This window comes from Vicugna pacos, chromosome 21, assembly GCF_048564905.1.
Source record: "Vicugna pacos chromosome 21, VicPac4, whole genome shotgun sequence".
Taxonomy (NCBI): Eukaryota; Metazoa; Chordata; class Mammalia; order Artiodactyla; family Camelidae; genus Vicugna; species Vicugna pacos.
The window spans coordinates 12,080,702-12,102,419 of record NC_133007.1 but is presented as its reverse complement, the minus strand read 5'-3'; the positions used below and the strand labels follow the sequence as shown (position 1 = coordinate 12,102,419).

General features: G+C 33.2%; 1 protein-coding gene across 2 annotated transcripts in view; it reads right to left on the bottom strand.

Moving 5' to 3' along the window:
* Positions 1-21,718, bottom strand: part of RC3H1 (ring finger and CCCH-type domains 1) — a 68,273-nt gene that overhangs the window by 42,073 nt on the left and 4,482 nt on the right. For both annotated transcript variants that reach the window (XM_072946076.1, XM_072946077.1), the window contains exon 2: positions 554-931. In XM_072946076.1, coding sequence (XP_072802177.1) covers positions 554-784 — 231 coding nt within the window. In that variant the 5' untranslated portion in view covers positions 785-931. The remainder of the gene's footprint in view (positions 1-553; positions 932-21,718) is intronic.

The window sequence follows — 21,718 nt, the reverse complement described above, 5'->3', positions numbered from 1 at the left end:
CCCTTGGCTTTGTGAAACCTTCTAAAGATATTTGTAAACACTGACACAAAACTTTCAGAACATTACCTTCAGAATTCCCAGACTAACCTACCAGGGATATTTTCTCCTACTCTAGATTAATGGCTCCAAAGGCTGTCTTCTATAGTTTTTGTTACTTTCTTCATCTTTCATTTCAGTTAGTGCCTACTAAGTAAAATTGTCTGAAGCAGCTTCACTTTTCCTATTAAGTAAAATGCAATAGTTTTGTGAATATTTTCCTCAACATTAAGAAGACTTTGTGACTTACCTCATAGGTTTCTGTCATTATCTGAATAGCTAAGGTTGTTGACAAAGTCTGAGAACCAGACTGAATGAATGTTACTTTACAATGACTGAGAAATACTGCAGTACCACAATAAATCTCCTAACATAATGAAAGATACGCACAGTATTGAACAGAATTTTATCTATTTAAATAGAAGGCAATATTACTCAATTTTAACTCGACGTGTTTCTCTCAGGAGGGAAGAACACACACACACACAGAATAAGTATAGTACGTTACCCATCCTACCTGAGCACCCACTAGCTGCAGCAATGCTGAGTTTACCGGGAGGAGTTCAATGTCTGTGTTGATAGTGGTCTGGTCAAACGGGCAAGCCTTGCGGTGGAGTTTATTCAGGCACATCTTGCAGACAGTATGGCCACAACCCAAACTGATGGGCTTTCGAATTGTTTCGTCGAAAGTCTGAGTGCAAATTGGACAGGAGAGGAAATCCGTCCACTGTGGAGCTTGTACAGGCATTGCTTCTGTAGTTACAATTCACTAACACACACACACACAAAATCTAAAGCAAAGATTCCACTGGAATCAAAATCTTTGAAAAAAGTTTATCTTTTTTTTTTTTTTAATATCTTCTGTAAATAGTCAGCACATAGTGTGAAATATAACCTGGAAAACAAAGAAAAAAAAAATGAGTATCTTCCTTTTCAATTAAACTGTGCATTTTCACTCTACTATCTATAACCTTTTATACCATATTTATATCACCACAGCATACCTTTTTGCACTTTTACAAAATTGGAGCCATAATAAAACATCTAGTCTCATCCCCGCATTTTAGAGATGGGGAGTAGACCCCAGAAAGAGGAAATAATTTGCCAAAGGTGGTAAGTTAGTAATAAAGTTAGATCTAAGTCTCAAGTTTATCTAAGTCCACGATTGCATCCTACTTAAAAATTAGCCTTTTTAAGGCAGCCTATAATATTCTGATCTGTGCAAATTAATCTGTTCAACTGTGAAAATGTATCAAGCTCTATACTTACGATGTATACATTTCAGTGTATGTCATATCTTAATAAAGAATTTTTTTTAATTGGCCTAAAATTAAAACTACCTTAAAGTTACTTTATCATCAAATTCGGTATGGGTAATGAGATTAAAAGCTACTGCAGGTTTATTTTTAAGAGTTTTATTTACTGATAAAGACCTATAAACCTCTGTTATGGCTTATACTTATTGCTGTAGTGTGCTGTGTTAGAACACAGTTAAAATTATTTACATCGAAAGATTTTTTTAACTCCAAAATTTAAGAATGATAGAACAATCACAGCTAACCAGAACCATATTTCACTGTCTTCTCTCTTATTTTTGGTGGGGGATTAAAAACCAAATCACAAAACCCATCACCTGTATCTAATATAAATTTTCATTACATATAAGAGCTAACCTAAAATTTCTAGTGTGTATCTTAAACAATACCTGTTGTACTTAATCTAGCTGTAGCTTCTAAAAATGAGAACCAATGCACAGAACAGTAAAGTAACACAGTATTAGAAGTTCTTAAAGATTTGATTATGCCCAGTACAGACTGCTTACAAAGATTAAAAAAGAAAACTTCATTTAAGCTGTAATTAACTAGAAAAGTAAATTATCTACACACCTTATTTTTCAAGCATTATGTTTAATTCATGTTTTACTAAACTAACTCAACCTTAAATGCAAACCCATTATTGACGAAAGAACACCTTCCATTAGGTATGTTAAAAATTTTATCCATTCATTCAACGAATATTTACTAAGCACTACTATGTGACAGACTGAATTGTTAGGGAAAGAGTGAAACAGCACATAGTATCTACCTTCTGAGCAACCTCAGCTTTGACTGGGTTTCTGCAAAGTGTATCAGACAAATGGGCAATGAAAAAAATTTAAGAGCTTACACAATTATCAAGTTAATTTCATATTTATGATCTAAAAATTATCTGCACGTTCAAATAGCCCCTGAAATAACAAGAAAGAGTAAAGAAAGAAATAGTCCACATTTGGGGTGTGGGGGACATAGCTCAGTGGTAGGGCCTGTGCTTGGCATGCATGAGGTCCTAGGTTCAATTCCCAGTGCCTTGTTAAGGGGGGGAATAAAGAGAAACTGTCCACATTCTGATTTCTATACTGTTTTAATTATAAATTTTATTAAAATGCACCTGTAAATAGAACGAGTAGTTACAAGTATGTTTATATTAAATTATGACTACTTAATAAAATGAGATTATCATCCAGAGTGCAAAAAAAGAAAACACAGTATGTAATAATCAGAGTCAAATGCTACAACTGTGTCTGGGGTTACAGAATGCTCCAAAATAAAGAATAAAAAACTAAGTGTTTAGAAGACATAATATTCAGAATGAGAACTGGATATTAATTAGAAAATGTCTGCTGATGCTGATTAAGTTGATAAAGTATCATCCATACAAACTTTTCTATAGATTAGCATAGCAGTTTATATTAATGCCTACAAAGCATCTGATTTTGTGTTAATCTCTGTAAAGTAGAACTAATGGTTTCTTGTTTTTTTTACTAGTATGGTCTTGCAGAGAATTTATAATTTGTTCATTAATCATGAAGTATAGTCAAAACAGCACTTATTCCCTCAAACACTATAAACTACAGAAACCCAAAAGAGCACAAAATATAAATGTTTCACTGCACAATCACTGTAACTTTTACTATTTATACAGCTATGTGCCACATGTTGTGCTAAATGCTTTACACAGAGCAAAACTGTAATAGGCAGGTAAGCACTGTTATCCCATTTTACAGATACAGTTGACCCTTGAACAACACAAGTTTTAATAGCTAGGGTCCACGCATACAAGGATTTTTTTTTCAACAGTAAATACTACAGTACTACACAATCTAGGTTGGCTGAATCCTCCAGTGCAGAACTGCAGATGAGGAGGAACTATGTGCCTAAGGGCTGACTATAAGTTATACACACACACACACACACACACACACACACACACACACACAAACTGCGTGAAGGGTCAGCATCCCTAACCCGTTGCTCAACTGTCAGGTGTATGAGAAATGGAGATTTAGTGAGGCTAAATAAGCTAAAAACAAATAGAGCTGTGGTATTAACCCAGACATTCTGGCTCAAAATCCAAACTCTTAACCAAATCACCACTCATAGATTAAAAGTTGATTATAAAGAAGGAAGAATTACTTGCAGTTTCATTCAAACATCAACTATACTTCATTTTTTTAAAAAAGAAAGAAAAATCAATGTCACAAAGCTGCTAATAGCGATGGTCAATAATTCTTCTCTGGCAAACTTGCCGACAAATGTAATAATGGTCAGGTCATTGTTCTAAACTTACTTGTCTTCTCGACAAGCTATGAAAGAGATGACTATCTTCTCCTTCTTGAAAGTGTCGATGAACCACACTCCCCTTATCCTTCCCCAACTTGCTGGCTTATTGCTTTGATCTCTTAAAATCCTAAATGCTGGAGTGAGTCATCAGAGCTCTAGAGTTTCTTTTTCTCATCATTCTCCAGTTCAATAACCTGAAATCACTCTCTATTACATTAAGAATAAAATCTGCATTTTGTACTTCGGTTTACAAAGCCCAAAATGATAAGACCTGTAATTATCTCTCCAACTTCAGTTCCTAACACTTGTCCTCATTACCCCAACATCCTCCAGCTACTCAAGAGAAGCTTGTTCTCATCTTCAGATAAACTTAGGATAGCTATTCTGTCTAACCTTTGAATTGAAGGCCACTCTTTATCACTTAGATGCCATCAAGAATGTCAACTCCTCAGAACTCCCGGACCAGCTGAGACTCTAAAAGAACCTCTAACTCCTCTCTAGTCCATCAGTATATTTAAATTCTCTATAAAACATTTCTACCATCTGTAAGTTGTACTTTCTTTCTTATATCTTTGTTTACTCAGTGCATATCTTTATTAAAATGTAGACTCCATGAGAGCAAACGCCTAATCTGCCTTGTTCACTGTTAAAGCTACAGCTCGCTTCTCACTAGAACTCAGGCCCAGTAAACATTTTGCATATAATTTCAAAGAGTTCAGAGACCTGTGAAAATCTATTCATAATCTCTAGGGTATTTAAAGAGTCCAGATTAAGAAACTCTAATCTTTATTATTCTTTCACCAATCTTTAAATTGCAGCAACTATTTGAGTACATGTCCAACCCCGTAGAAAACAGAAAACACGGTCAAACACAGACTTAAAATACCTCACTGCTCTCCCACATGATTTCAGATCAGTGCTGCTAATAACAAATTTCCCAAATTATTCTGTTGTATCAAGAATTGTGTAAACAGAATCATAAGAGAAATGACTGATAAAATATACCTTAGAGAACATCTAGTTCTAGACTAATTTTTCAAGATGAGATAATCTGATTTATTTATACCCTGATTCATGTGTTATTAGGCTTTCAAACACCTCTTTTTATTTGATTTCCAAAACCCAAAGAAGTTGGAATTACTTTCCTTCTCATAGAGAAATAAAAAAGCATTCAGAGAACTTGTCCAAGGTCACACAGGTAGTAAATGACAAAGTCAAGACACATAAACCTCAGGCAGGCACATGACACTACAGCCTACGCACTTTCCACTATACCAATTTGACATGGGGGAGACGAAAGACAAAAGACAAATAAAATAGCTTCACTTAAAGTCATGAAGCCATCCAGGATTAGAAACCAAGCTTCCTGACTCCTAGTTTTAGTGTCCCCTGCTTCCCAACTGTATTACCTTGGACATAAACCCTTCATTGAACCTCTAAAAGATTTTAAAAATATCACTCTATATTAAAGCTACAGTTAACAATATTTGGCATAGATCAAGGCATCCATTAACCTTGGAAATAATATGTAATATTGTTTATATATAACATGCTCATTCTTCTAGGAATAAAATCCATGACTTCTATCAGATTCTCAAAGAAGGTTCTGTTTGGAGAGGGAGGGGAAGGGAAATAAGAATCAATGACTCAAATATATTGAAATAAAACAACTGCTGAAAACATGAGACTATAGAAAAATGAAAACACCAATTTAAATGAACACATATTTCCTCTATATTTACAACACAATCTCATCAGACTAATGCTTATAACAAATCTTAAGTAATATAAAAATTTTAAAGTAATATATGATCACATAGATCAAACATTTTTAAAAATGATTACAGTGAAGTGTCATCCTCCCACCTCTCCCATCTCTCTAGCTCTCATTCCTACTTCATCTCCTCAGATGAACACTTTCCTTTTTTATCCAAATAGGTTGATATATAAATACATATTAAATATTAAAAGTATCTTTAAAAAGTTCTACATGTTAGTCTTGGTATTAATGAATATAAATCGATGGAAGAAAAAGGTCTGGAAAAATACTGAACAAACTTAACAGCAGTTACATAACTGGGCAACTTACAAAATGTACATAATTATTTGTTACTTATACAAGTGCAAAATATTTGAAAAAATGAAAACAAGAGAAGATAAATAAATTAATATTAAGACTATTCAAAACATTCTTCCTTATTAAATTGACCTTCTTTTACACATTTGGATAGCCAAACCATGAAAATTTATTAGTTCTTTTCAAAATTCATTAAAAATCATTTTAATAACTTCTCTAGAATTAATGTTTCAAAGAACTAGTATAATTTATTAATTTTATGTATCATTTCCATTTGTATTAACCTAGTAAAATGAAGTATATAGTTGCTAACCTCTGATTAAAAGAAATTTTCACATACTGAAGTCATTCTGGCTTATATATGATTTGACTTAAATTTTATGTTAACTAGAACAGCCTGTTTGTGGCCTATTAAATATACATTGTACATCTGCTTTAATTATTAAGAAAGGGCACAATGACCAGAAGTAAAGAATGTCCACCTTAAAAAATAAATATTAAAACGCCTGTACTCCTTTGATGGTAAGACTCCTTTTCCAGATGCCAAGGCCATACTGACTCACTGGGTAGGTGCTGAACTGTTTTTCGGAAACCTTGAAGGAACGTATCCCTGACTTGTTTGATGTTCTGTATTCTGATGACATAAAACGGCTGAAAACCATGCTTCTCCAGAGCAGTTCCTCAAAGTTACCTGAGAGGCCGTCTTCTGGGTTGTAGTTCTCAGTTTGGTTCAAATAAAACTCTTTTCTATTCCTATTATAGACTGTTTATTGATTATTTTGATTTACACCTCTTACATTTTACAGTAAAACAGTTCTTAAAAACAAATATAATGAACTGGATAGATAAACATACACAGAATCAGCACTCAGTTCTTCACTAAAAATAAAAACATTCTTTTGACCATAAAGATAGGTTTGAGAGACTAAGGGGTAAATAGTATTTTAAAAGTTTGACTTTGCCTGGGAAATATGATGATTAAGAGTAGTAAGTCACATTTTGATGATTCTATGTCAATCATCAAAATCATAAAGCAAGTATTTTTTTTAGAGACTCAAAGTGTCATTACTTGTAGTTATTACCTCTAAGAAGAACTTCTACTTCCTCATTCTTTAAACATCTTTCTCAAAAGTCATCCTTCCAAACATTCAACAGTCTCCAAGCTTCTCAAAGACAGTTGTTTACATCATCTTCAACCATAAAACATTTCTAAACCACACACGATATATGACTTTGTGGATGTAATAAATATTCTTTTAGTCAAGAGTAAACATATGAAATAAAACTACTAAAATTCCAACATCCAGATTCTTTAAACTTCCTCAGAGTAAGGTTTTGTCAGGAAAAAAAAAATTCTATTAATTAAAGCACATGTGCTCAAAGCCTGCCAATAAATTGTTATGTGTTAGAGATATGCCCAAATCTAACTCATTAGGAATAATTCTACTAGAACCTTCCTAATCAGAAACAGACAGAATGGAAGAAAATATTTGCAAATGATGCGACTGACAAAGGCTTAATTTCCAGAATATATTAACAGTTCACATAACGTAATAATAAAAAACAAACAACCCGATCCAAAAATGGTCAGAAGGCCTAAACAAGCAATTCTCCAATGAAGACATACAAATCGCCAATAGGCACATTAAAAAATGCTCAATATCTCTAATTATTAGAGAAATGCAAATCAAAACTACAATGAAGTATCACCTCACACCAGTCAGAAAGGCCGTAATTCTAAAGTCCATTAACAATAGATGTCAGAGAGGGTGTAGAGAAAAGGGAATCCTCCTAACACTGCTGGTGGGAATATAGTTTGGTGCAGCCATTATAGAAAACAGTTTGGAGATTCCTCAAAACACTACAAACAGACTTATCATATGATCCAGCAATGCCACTCCTGGGTATAAATCTGGAGGGAACTCTAATTGGAAAAGATACATGCACCCTAATGTTCACAGCAGCACTATTTACAGTAGCCAAGACATGGAAGCAACAAAATGTCCATCGACAGATGACTGGATACAGAAGTTGTGGTATATTTATACAATGGAATACTACTCAGTCACAAAAAATGATAAAACAATGCCATTTGCAGCAACATGGATGGCCCTTGAGAATGTCATTCTAAGTGAAGTAAGCCAGAAAGAGAAAGAAAAACGCCATACAATATCACTCATATATAGAATCTAAAAAAAGAAAAAAAAAAAAGGACACTATAAACCAATCTACAAAACAGAAATAGACGTGCAGACATAGTAAACAATCTTATGGTTACTGGGGAAAAGGGGTGGGAAGGGATAAATTTGGGAGTTTGAGATTTGTAAATGTTAGCTACTATATATAAAAACAGATAAAAACAAACAAGCTTCTTCTGTATAGCAAGGGAACTATATTCAATATCTTGTGATAACCTTTAACAAAAAATATTATGAAAATGAATACCTGTATGTATATGCATGACTGGGACATTGTGCTGTTCACCAGAAACTGACATATTGTAACTGACTGTACTTCAATTTTTAGAAAAAAGGAAAAAAAAATGAAAACAAAAGAAACAGAGCATGAATGATGAATCCTCTTTATTTCTTAAAAAATCCAAGAGTGACTCTGCTGCTGCTCAATGATGAGAGCAATCATTAACTTTCCCATCAGTTTAAATAATGGCAACTATTAGTGATTTTACTGTTGATAATTAATAGGTAATTCAGAATACACATGATAATTAGCAATCAGTCTATCTTGAAGAAAGCCCAAATTAAAAAATATCATATAACTTCCCCAATAATATACACATTTTTACACCAGGAAGACTGCCCACAGAAAGTATTAAAAAGTTATTTTATTTGGTTACATGCCTTCTTCATGTCATTACATGGAGCTACTGTACAGAATTTGACATTTAACGTTTTACTAATTTATCCCAACTTCTAAATTCTGGATAAAAACCATCACTTAAGACATCTTTATATTTTCATATTAATAAAATTAATTTTTAATATTATCATTAGACTTTTCTCAGAGCTTTTTCTTTTTACAAAGAAATGAGATTTTATCAGAGTATGAAAAAATTATTCCAATGAACAGTAAATAATAAGAACACTGACTCATTCCACTAGCTAAGTGACTAGTTTGCAGATATCAAACTCCACTTCTTGTAGCTGCCTTGTAGTAACTCAACTCTAATCAGGCCTCTGTTGCAAAATAACAACTACATGTTGCAAGCCTCGAGGTTTAAGTGTGATTAAATTAACTACAGAAGAACTACTGTACACAAAATTATGACATGATACATAACAGAGCTTGGCTTTCTGAAAGTAAACCACGTGTAAGGCATTATGTTAGGTGTTTTCAGATGCTTTTCTTACTGAAATGTCTATCACAAATCTAAATCACAACATAAGCTATACCATCAGTATCAGTATTTGTTACAAGTATCTGTTAAGCACCCACTAGGTGCCAGCACTTTCAGTGCCTATTTATATACTGTATTTAATCAATTAAATGTTAAAAACAACACTGTAATGTAGTTATTATCTCCATTTTAAAGATAAAGAAACCAAAGTACAGAGAAGTATCCAAAGAAACAAAATTAGCAGGTGGCAGGACTATGATTCAAACTCAGACCAGCCTAACTCCCAAGGTGTTATTTTTAAATTCTGCAATTTGTGCCACTTACAGATGAAAGTTAATAGTCATTAGGGCAAGGGAGCTTTTAGGGGTGACGGAAATGTTCTAAAACTGAATTGTGTTGGCTGCATAATTCAGCAAATTTACTAAAAATCATTGAATTGTGCACTTAAAATAAGTGGAATTTTATAGTACGTATATTATAGCTCAAAAAATCTGTTAAATAGTTATTAAAGTCTTTTTATAAAAAAAGTCTTAGTTTCCAAATTTTTAATGTAATAATTTAAAAATACTTTACAAATTGTTCTATGAGCACAGCACAACCCTATTAAATAGCTAAATTACACTGCTTTGAAGATTTCATTTAAATATGCTCCAAACTGACATTTAAAAAATTGTTAAAATGTTATTACCATCTCCTCTATTAAGGTTCATTTTATCTGCCTCTGATTTAGAAGGAGAAATACAGACATTAAAAATTTATCCAGTATTCCCTCTGGCCCAGTCACTCTTCTGAGGCATTATTATACCCATTTTACAGGTAACTCTTGAGTTTCAACATTATTAAATAACTTGTCCAAAGCTAATAAACTGTTGAGCTGAACCAAGACTCAGTTCTTGTGAACGTGAAGAATAAGCTGCATAAGTAAGATATTACATCAAACAAAATCTTATTGTCAGTAAGAAAAAAATCTTGGATCTCCTCCCACCCCACCCTATCCCATGAGATAAGTTAAACTATTATTCTTGGCCTTAACTTACTTTGCCATTTCTCTGGGACATTCCATAGCAACAACATGCAGGGCAATATCAGAGAAGAGAAAAAATTTAACTATCTTGAAAAATGAAGCTAAAAGCAGGAAATAAAAACAAAAAGAAGAAAAATAAATGAAGGCCTCTTATAACACTACTCAGTGTTACAATTCTCAGCAGAGTATCAATTAATTTATGGATGAAACAGTCTGAGATTTTTGAGGCCCAAGGTTTTCCAGCAATAACACCCTGTGAAGAAAGACCCAATTTTGATTGTAAAAATATTTCCTTCCAAAATATATGGATTGAAATGTAATCCTATATTGTAAACAACTACCTAGATAAAAATAACTTAATGTTACTCAATAATAGTTATTTTGATTGTTTATATGTAATTATAATACAATTAAGACATAATAATTTTACATTTATATATTTCATCATAGCCTTTTGAGAAAAGACTAATACTGAATATAACACTGACATTGGAATTTGAAAGGTTCTCTCAACTGAAATACACTCTTTTAACAGAGTGAATCTATCCTATTATTTTAAGGCCTAAAAATTACTAATACATTTAAATACTTCATAAACAGAACATGCCTAAATTTAGTTCTTTATTCCTGCAGCATAAATTATCAGTAACTAAAGGGAAGAGCATTCAAGGTACCAAAAGGGTAACATTTTCAAAGCACAGCATAGACAACAAAGCCTTTTACTTGTTTTTATTTTGTTTTTCCTAAAGGTCGTTTTATTGCAAAACCATAAATACAACACTGACATGAAATCATTCAAGCAACTGATTCTCTCTAACCACTGAAAGGATATCTTTTTGCCTTTGCATCAACCAACCAGGAAAAAATGTCGCAAGAATTCGGGGAGGAAAGGGTGCTGAATTTTGGGCTGGGGTTTGTGGCGAACAAATTCTTTTAGAATTAAAAATATGTATCACTTAGGCTCAATTTAAATCTATCTCAAGCTTCTTACTATACTCCAATCTAATACACTTAAATTGTCAACTATGCAACAGTCCTCCATGCTGACGTACCAGAGCAATATTATTCTTAATACTGATGATTCATATATGTCCAAGCTAGATGTTGTTAGTCTTTACTACTAAAGACTTAAAGTTCCTTATCTTCATCACCTTAACCATCTTCAGCAAGTTATACTTGCTTTACCCTACCTACAACTATCTTCATATACTCCCCAAATCTTTCCGCCCTCTATCCCAAGACTGTAGGAGGGAGGAGTGGGAACTGAGTGCTAAGCACTTACAAATCTTCTCATTTAATTCTCCAACAACCTTTTGAGATAGATATCTCCTCTACTTTACTGATGAAGGAAGGAAAGAAAACTGAAAAGTTACTCAGCTCATTTAGTTGGTCTAGTCATAATTTGAACACTTGTCCAATTCTAAATCCTGTACTTTTTCCATTTATAATACATTGTCTTCCAACTTATAATGTGTTACACTTCTTAATAATTATTTTATTAGTCAGCCATAAGTAAACATCTATCTAAATTAAACGTTATCTATTTTATGTTTAATTTGAGGATGATTACTTTTAAATTAAGTAGATTTGGGGGGGAGGGTATAGCTCAAGTGGTGGAGTACATGCTTAGCATGCTTATCATTGAACATCCTAGGTTCAATCCCCAGTACCTCCTCTAAAAATTAAGAAATAAATAAACCTAATTACCTCCCTGCACCCCCATCCCACACACAAAAACCTAAATAAATACATCACTCTTTTCAAAAAATTTTTTAAAAGCCAACCTATTGAAAAAAAATAAGTAGATTTAGTACAAGAATCCTGGAACTATTTAAGCCTATTAGTTTATTAAAAAAAAAAAAGTCAGGTTATAGAAACTACTGTATTTCTTTCGGGAAGAACCACAGAAATATTTTATTAGAAAATTTCACTGAGAAATAATCATTGGACAAAAACAGAGAATGAATCTTAATTTTATAAATAGTTAAAGATATTTAAAATGTCCTGAAAAATAACATACATACATAAAAGGTATACAGATCAAGTGTTCAACTCAATGAATTACCACAAAGTGAGCATACCTGCATCCCCAAGATATACAACATTACCAGCACCCCAGAAGTTCCCCTCACCATCCCTCCCAACCAGTGCTCCTATAGTCTTCCTCTCAAAGGCCACTATCATCACTTCTAATACTATAGATTAGTTTTGCCTGTTTTAAAATTTTATGTAACAAAATCATCAGGATGTATTTTGTATTCTTTTACTCAACATATTTGTTAGATTGTTTTTCCTACATTTATATTATTAAACGGTTACAAAACACTCTAGTTAAATTGACCACAGTTAAGAAGCTACTCTTCATATGAACTCATTTTTGCCCTAGTGATGACATTTGGATTTTGAATGCAGCAGATTTCTGGCACCGAACTAGAACAAAAACAGGTGTCAATAATAAAACTTAAGAAGAAAGACTCCCCTCTTTACTCAAGAAAATAAAGCAGCACATTTATCACACTAATAGCCTCTACATTTACTTTTAACTCATTTCTTTTCTTTTTTTTTCTTAAGGGAGCTTTGTGTCTTAGACTCCTTGTGGCACCTGGTGGCTACCACAGAGGTTTAGCTGATTCTGGAACTCGGCGACAAAGAGAAAACAGGCAGGTGAGCTATATATGCAACATACCTCTTCTGAAATGGTTGGATGATAACCTGTATTCTGACCTAGGGAATTTCTGTGTTAAAGATATAATCTAACATATTTAATAATAGTAAAATAATAATAATAGTAGTAGTATTAAAATATACTGTCCAAATAATCTACTAGCCAAGGCTTAAGAACATTTTTTCACTACTTCCTGTTCATTTTTATGGACTATACCTGCCAGAATTTCAACTATTTCCAAAACACAAAGTCACAATGACTTTCAATTGCACATACTTGAAAAATGCTAAAAAGAAGAATGGATTCATTTTCCATTTTAGCATCAGTTATAGACTGTTATCCCAGGCAAAATTTCATTTTGAGGAGTTTAAAAGACTGAACAAATTGCTACATAGATTCCAAACACAGAAGCCCACATCTGCAATGTGTGTGTGTGTGTGTGTGTGCACGTGCAGATATATAGATATACAGAAATATATATAGATATAGTGTTTTGGAACAAGTAGGTAAATTGTAAAAGAGTATATTTTGCTATTGCCAAGTAGTAGCTACTGTAAGAGAACCTACTGATCTGTTGCTACTATATCAGAATTAAATACAAAACACATCCCCAAAATATGTAATGATGATCTTCTAGGGAATAAATTAATGCTTAGGATTGTGTAATGTGTGTGTTGCAGGGAGGAGGGGATAAAGGATGGGATAAGTCTAACTGCCATGGGTTGCACAAAAAAAAAAAATCTACTAATATTACTCTATTCTTTGGTAAAACCAGGGAGCCCTGCTTTCTTATCTCAGATTACAGTTTGTCCCTCTCTTCTCCTAATCCTGAACCTTTTCCCCATTTCCCTACACACAGTACTATGTGAATTCCCTTAGGGAGGGCCTTACTTGATCAACTTAAAATTGATCCCTCAACCCCATTCACACTAGTACCACACACAAACTATGCTTCCCCTCTTTCCTGATTAATTTGACTCCACAATACTTCTTACCATCCAATATGCTATGTTTTACTTCTTATGGCATGGACCCACCATTACTACCAGAAAATGTAATAAACCGTAAAGACAGGGATTTTTATTTGCTTCTATCTGTACTCTTTTTTGAGTATATTCTATGTGCCAGGTGTTTTAAATGCATTATCTCACTGAGTCCTCTCAATGACTCTATTAGATATCCTTATAGCTCAATTTTAGAGTTGAAGAAACTGAACATATAGATGTTAGGTGATATTCTCAAGGTCACATGGTAACTAAGCTTATCCCTATTTTTAAACTGGTAATTCCTTCTGTAGTCTTTATTTCTGTTTACACTACAATACAACTTGACACTCAATATACACACCTGGTAATCTGGGTAATCATCCTAGATTCCATCCTTTTCCACCCCTATTAAAAATTGTATTATCTCTTACATTTATATCTTCCTTTCCATCTTTACTTCTTTGATTGAAATCTGTATTCATTTACTCAAAAAAATACTTATTGAGCACCTATTATGTGTCATATCCTAGGATCTAAAGATGTAGCCCTGAATGAAATAAAGTCACTGCCCTCATATACCATACAGTCTCTCTCACCTGGATCACACAGTAACCTTTTAACTGATCTCTGTCTCCAGCTTCGATTTTGCCTTCCTCCACCCTCCTCACAGCTGCTGGTCATCCACTTATGGATTTCTTCTTTGACAAAAAACTCAATAAAAAAAGGACAACAGACTTGAAAAGACATTACACAAAAGAGGATAACAAAATGGCCAAAAGTATATATGTTTACTAAAGAGTTACATGATATCACTACGCATGAGGGAAATTTAAATTAAAATGACAATGGGAATCCACCACACACCTACCAGAATGGCTAAAAAATTTCAACGGACAATACCAAGTGTTAAAGATGATACAAACATATAAAATTCTTGTACAATGCTGATAGTGTGAAACAGCACATTCACTTTGGAAAACTGGCAGTATCTACTTAGACTGAACAAAAATCTACTAATGACCCCAAAATTCCACTCTTAGGTATTTATATAAGAGAAATGACTACATATGTCTACCAGAAGACATATGCAATTAACATTCATAGCAGCTTTATTCATAAAAAGCTGAAAACAAACTGTAAACACCCCAAAAGTCCACAAACAATAGAATGGATAAACTGTGATAAATCAATATAATGGAATAGTATACAGCAATAATAAGAATAAAATGACTGATCTACTGTTACATATAACATGGATTTCACAGATATTATAATGAACAAAGCCAGATACAAAAAAGCACCTACTGTAGGATTTAATCTATAGAGGACACAAAGAGAATACATGATGTATGATTTTATTTAAGAAGAAGCAAAACAAACTATAGTGCTAGAAGTCAGAATTAACTCTTAGGAAAGGTGGGAGGCAGTGGGGAGGGTACTGCTGTCTGGGAAAGAATAGAATGAAAAGAACTCTTGGGTGCTAGAAACACTGTATACCTTGATCTCGGTGGTGGTTACACACATGTATACATGTAAAAGGTCATGAAGATGTGCTCCTGGAGGGGAGGATATAGTTCAACCACAGACTGACTGCTTAACCTGCACAAGGTCCTGGGTTCAATCCCCAGTGCCTTCACTAAAAAATAAAATTTTAAAAATTAATTAAAAAATACATAAAGAAACCTAATTACTCCCCCCCAAAAAGATGTGCTCCTACAATTTGCCCTTTACTGCATGTATTTTAGAAACAAGCATCACTTTAAAAAACAAACATCAAGAAAAAACTCTCAGACAGTACCTCAGCAGGATCAATTCCAAGTGCCTGAATGTGCCATACAAGATCCCTGGCATGTGGCCCCCACTTACCTCTCCAGCCTTATTTTTCATCATCATCTGCCTCATATCTTAAACTATAGTAACAAAAGTATGAAGATTTCCCTGCACAAAACATATTCTTTTTCCCTCTAGGTCTTCTTCAACTCAAGTATTTCTCTAAATCTGGAATGTTAAGTCCCTATTCATCCTTTAAGTCCCACTCAGCTCACAAAGCTCTTTCAAGAAATCTTTTTATAGCCCAATAAGTATTAGGGTGCCCCTCTGATGTTCCCAATACATTCTAAGCTCTTTCTATAAGAGAAAGTTCATATTGCTGTAATGCTGCTGCATGGCACACATCTGCTCAAAAATTGTTGAATGACTGTAAAATATCACCACTCTACCTGACTGTAGCAAGTTTCATATTTCTAGAGATAGTGCTGGACAATTTACATAAAAGATAAAGCTGAATGGCAAGTCCCTGAAGAAAGAGAGCAGAAACTATCATCACAAGATAAGTTGTATTTTTAAATGCTAGTACTTAATCTTTAGAAGAAAGAATGCCTATGAAATTAACCACATCCTTTAAAATATCTATAAGTGAGGTAAAACTGAAACTGAAGTGGCAGATTAAAAAGATAAGGAAAAAGAAGCTAATCTGAGAAGGCTACATATTGCATGATTCCAATTATACAATATTATGTTCCACAGAAACATATGAAAAGATGCTCCATGTCATATGTCATCACTGAAATGCAAATTAAAACAATGTGAAATCACTACACACTATTAGAACAGCCAAAATTTGGAACATGGATAACAGCAAAGATGTGGAGCAAGAGGAACTTTCAGTCACTGCAGGTAGGAATACTAAACAAAACTACTTTGGAAGACAGTCTGGTGGTTTCTTACAAAACTAAACATACTCTTACCATACAATCCAGCAATCACTCTCCTTGATATTTATCCAAAGGAGATGAAAACTTGAGTCCAAACAAAAACCTGCACGTGGATGTTTATAGCAGCTTTATTCATAACTGCCAAAACTTGGAAGCAATCAACCAAGAGGTCCACCAGTGAATGGATAAATAACTGGTACAACCAGACAATGGAATACTATTCAGTACTAAAAAAAGAAATGAGCTATCAAGCCAGGAAAAGACATGGAAGAAACTTAAATGCATATTAGTAGGTGAAAGAAGCCATCTGAAAAGGCTACATACTATATGATTCCAACTATAGGACATTCCAGAAAAGGCAAAACTATGGAGTCAATAAAAAGATCCGTGAATGCTAGGAGTTGGGATGGGGAAGGATTAATAGGCAGAGCACAGAGGATTTTTTAGAGCAGTGAAAATACCCCATATGATACTATAATGATGGATATCTGTCATTATACCTTTGTGCAAATCTATAGAATGTACAACACCAAGTGTGAACCCTCATGTAAATCATGGACTATAAGCATCAATGTAGGTTCATCAATTGTAACTAATGTAGCACTCTAGAGGTGGATGTTGAAATAAGGCTAGCTATGCATGTGTTGGGCCAGTGAATATATGGGAAATCTTGGTATCCTCTTCTCAATTTTACTGTGGACCTAAAACTGCTCTTAAAAAAAGTATGTTAAAAACAAAACAGAAAAAAAAATCAACAACTGAATCTGAAATCTCTCTCAAATATGGAGACTCTGTTGACAGAATTTTGCTCCCCCTCTTCTTTCCCCTCTGCCCCCTCACCATCTTGTCATGATACAACTGAGAAGCTTTAAGTTTTATTTTAACATTCTGAGTACAGTGAATTAACTAATGCATGTCAACCATAAGGGGAATAGACGCTGCAACTTCAATATTCAACAACACTTTCTTAAGAATATTATCTGTTCTAAGCTTTGTGATATTCTAAGTTACTTTTAAGTGCTTTTAAAGAGATTTAAACATTACAATTTCTATTCTAAGGATTTTATTTAAAAAAAAAAAAGCCCTCTCCCCACTCCCCTTCTGTTTTCTAAAGCAGTAGAAAGAGAATAAATTGAAAGGAACTCTGTGCCCTTTCGAGCAGGTTTCATCAACTGCAGACCTGTGTAATAAAAGGATACTTCCAGGAAAATAGACCCAGATAACCCATAACTCAATTTTTCTAAATATATGGAGAACCTTACATTTTTAAAAAGTCTTTAATAAATTTAAAGAGGCTAAATTCAAGAAAAAGTGACAGTTTCAATCAAAACAGTAGTTAATGTAAAAATTGACATATGAAACACAGGTTTTATGAGCAGTAATTATAGAGAAAGCATTTCAAAATGAAGGTTAAAATTCAGGGTTTTTCCCTTTTAAATACAGTACTTAAACATAGAAGACTACTACTCTTTAACAGAATGTCTCCGCAAAAATGGAATTTTGAGCAAGTATAATCAGTACACAGAGAAGATCAAATCAAGACCATACACAGTATGGTTACTATCAGCAAAAGCCGAGGTATAGATTACCCCAAAAGAAAAGCAAAAGAGACTGACAGAAGGCTCTCCATTTTTCAAGCTATGAAAACTTTAACATGATACGTTTCAGAAGATACAAGTTCATATGGGAACCAAATTGGATTTTACAGTCAAAGTATTCAAATAGAAGACAAATATAAACTGGTGTCAATAGAATTTTGGATAGCAACAATATTCAGTTAAATTCTATTCATCCCTACCAGCTAATTCATATTAGTACTGGAAATTAGTTTTTATTATCTAAAATGGGTCACACACACAGGAAAAAATATTTTTCCATCAGAATCATAGGGAGAAATCAGCTAAATAAGATAAATTTCTTCAAGTTCTAATTGTTTAAAGAACAAAAATAATAATACACCACTTTTTATTAAATCTATAGCTATAACCTCTATAGTTTTGATTTACAATATTTAAAATTACATAGTACATAATCAAATAGTCTCCAATAAGCTCTTCAAGGTGACCGCAACTTTAGAATTGATTGTAAAAACAACTCCAACTAGTGGAGGTCCCAATAGTGAACTAGAAAAAGGAGATCTAGATTCTAACCTCAACTGTGCCATTTTTTAGCTCTGAGATCCGTACACCTTTGATAAATATTCAAAGGGTTTAGAGAGAAAAGAAAAATATGACTCCAGATTTCAGTGACAAGAAGAGTAAAGTAAAAGATGATGCCTTGATAGGAAGGAAACCATATTATAATGGACAACAATTGGAAAGGTTGTTTCTTTGAGCAAATAACGGATTTTAAATTTCCCATTTACCTAGTTTAGTGTATATGTATAACTGAACTGCTTTCTTGTACACCTGAAACTCACTTTTGTGTAAATCAACTACACTTCAATAATAAATAAAATTTAAACAAACAAACATAGTTTAGGGTTGCTGGTAGCACAAACGAAAGTTTTAAAAATGTAGGCTCGAGGAAAAATTGAGGCCATGCAACTAGGTAAGTTCTCTGTGAGAATGACTATAAACAGAGAACTGAACTTTGGTTTATATTAGCATTCTTCAATAGAACTTCCTGAGATGATGGAAATGTTCTACATCTGTGTTTTTTAATATGGTGGCCACCAGCCACATGCGGCTACTGAGCCCTTAAAATGTGGCTGGTACAACTGAGGAACTAAGTTTAAATTTTATTTGATTTTAATCAATTAAAACTTAAATTGATCCATACAATGGAGTATTATTTAGCAGTAAAAAGAATTAACTATGAAGCCATGGGAAGACATGGAAGAACCTTAAATTCACATTAAGTGAAAGAAGACAATCTCACCCACAGAACTGTACAACACAAAGAATGAACTGTAATGTAAACTATGGACTTTAGTTAATAGTTTGTCAATACTGGCTTATCAATTATGTAACAAACGCACCACACTAATGCAAGATGTTAACAGAAGCAACTGTGGGGAAGGAATATATGGAAGCTATACTTTCAGTGCAATTTTTCTGTAAACCTAAAACTGCTCTTAAAAAAAGTATTAAAATTTTAAAATTTAAGTAGTCATATGTAGCTGGTGGCTGGTATTAAATAGCACAGGTCCATATTAATGAAAGACTAATGTGGGAAGAAAATGAGAATGGAATTTCACTTCTTACCACCAAATCCACAAGTACACATTCAGTCAATCCTAAGGTATATAAAATTTATCTGTAGCTTGAATACTAACATTTTACAGCAAACCTCTTTCAAATAGTCTAGATGATTGTCTTTCTGAAGCAATTTCTGTTAAACAGAATTTAAGGAAGAAAACAGCATTTGTCGAATGGGTACTATATGTTAGGTACTATACTAAATTGATACTTATTATCTCATTTAAATTTCAAAGCAATTCTTTAAAAGAAAGTATTACCATTTCTGTTTTTAGATATGAAGGACCATAAAGTTTAAGATGGGAACCTAGCAGGGAGGGTATAGCTCAGTGGTAGAGTTCATGCTTAGCATACACAAGGTCCTAGGTTCAATCGCCAGTACCACCATAAAAATTAATTAATTGATTTAAAAAACATGGGAGCCTAGATATATGACTCCAAAGTCTGTTCTAATACACTCTGTATATAGTTTTATGATTACCAAAATTACAAACATGATTGAATTTTCCCACAGGAACAATAGGTTATACAGCACAACACAATAATTAATTAATCATACACTCAGAGCCTAATGAGGTGTTCCTGTATTAAATGGTCCCAAGCTAACGTGATTTTTATCTTGTTAACCCACTTGCTGTCCATCTTACCTAGACTGCCTCTATTCCCACACCTAATTTGCACCTTTTAATTTGCTGTGGAAGTAGAAAACAGATCAACTTCTCAGAATTACAAACAAATCAAGAGAGCTTCTAAGCCAGTGCCTTAATGTAGATGATTTAGTTAATTAATTTCATGTTAAAGGTCCTTCTGTCTACTTATTTCAAATTGGGATCTGGATAGATGATGTACTGTTCTATAATAAAGCTAAGAATATAATGACCCTGTTTCATTCACAAAATTTTCCACTAAACTACACTTATAAGCATAGATCTCTAAATATAACCTTATTTAAAGATGTTATTTTATGATTGAATGTATTAATTTAGTGCACTCATTTTCTAATAAATGTTACTATCAAAGAGTAATGAGGTATATATAAACATAGAAATACAAATTATTTGCAAAGAGAGTTGATATTTTCCTGAAAAGTCACATTAAAGAAAAGCAGGAATTTTACAGCATTGAATTCTAAATATTTTTATATAATTCTTCCTCATAATTTTTTATCGTTTCTCTTACACCTAAATTTATCAATTAAATTTTCCCTAAAAGGGAGAAATTAATATCAAGCTTTAAATTCTTACCCTTAAGAGCTTCTGAATCTGTAAACCATTTACACAACTTTCCTTAACAACATAAAACCTGTATTTCACTTCTCATCATAAATTTTAAGATTTAAATTTAATTAGGGGAAGTATCATTTTGAATTTAAGGATAAAAGTATTATTTCCGAAGCCCAAAACTAAAACTTCAAACTTAGCAGTAATTCTGAATTTACAAAAGTCCAACTTTACTATATTTCACTCCAGAAAAAAAAAAAAGGCTTTTTATCTTCTCCCTCAATCAACCAACTAACCAATTTTTAAAAGCTACAAACCAACTAGTTCTGTAACAGCATCTGTGTTTTTGGAGGGAATCAGGTACAGAGCCAAGACTAAGGTTTCGAAGATTTATTCAACAAGCAATTTGTCAGGCAAATCCTAACACTGAACAGCCTCAAAGATTAGCTAAATAGAAGTCATAGCGTTAGATTTATAAAGATTAACAAGTCTCAATCTAACAATCATTTTATAATACAGCCTCAAATAAGTCCTTGTCTATTAATACTCCAAGTTTCTTCTACACATTAAGAAAAACCAAAAGGCAAACAAGCTACAGACAACAGACTAAAGAAAGCATTCATTGCTTACACTTGCAAAGCCCATTAAAATTTAGTTAATTCTCACAACCCAATGAGAAAATATTAATGAGTCAAGAGTCTGAGTACAACTTCTTTGGAGTGACCAAAACTAAAATTTTGAATGTTATGACTCCAAACTTATCTTCCACAAAGAATCCTTGGCAGCATGCCTACTGTACTTAGAGAAGAATGCAAAGAATGAAGTGGTTTTTGATTCCCAAC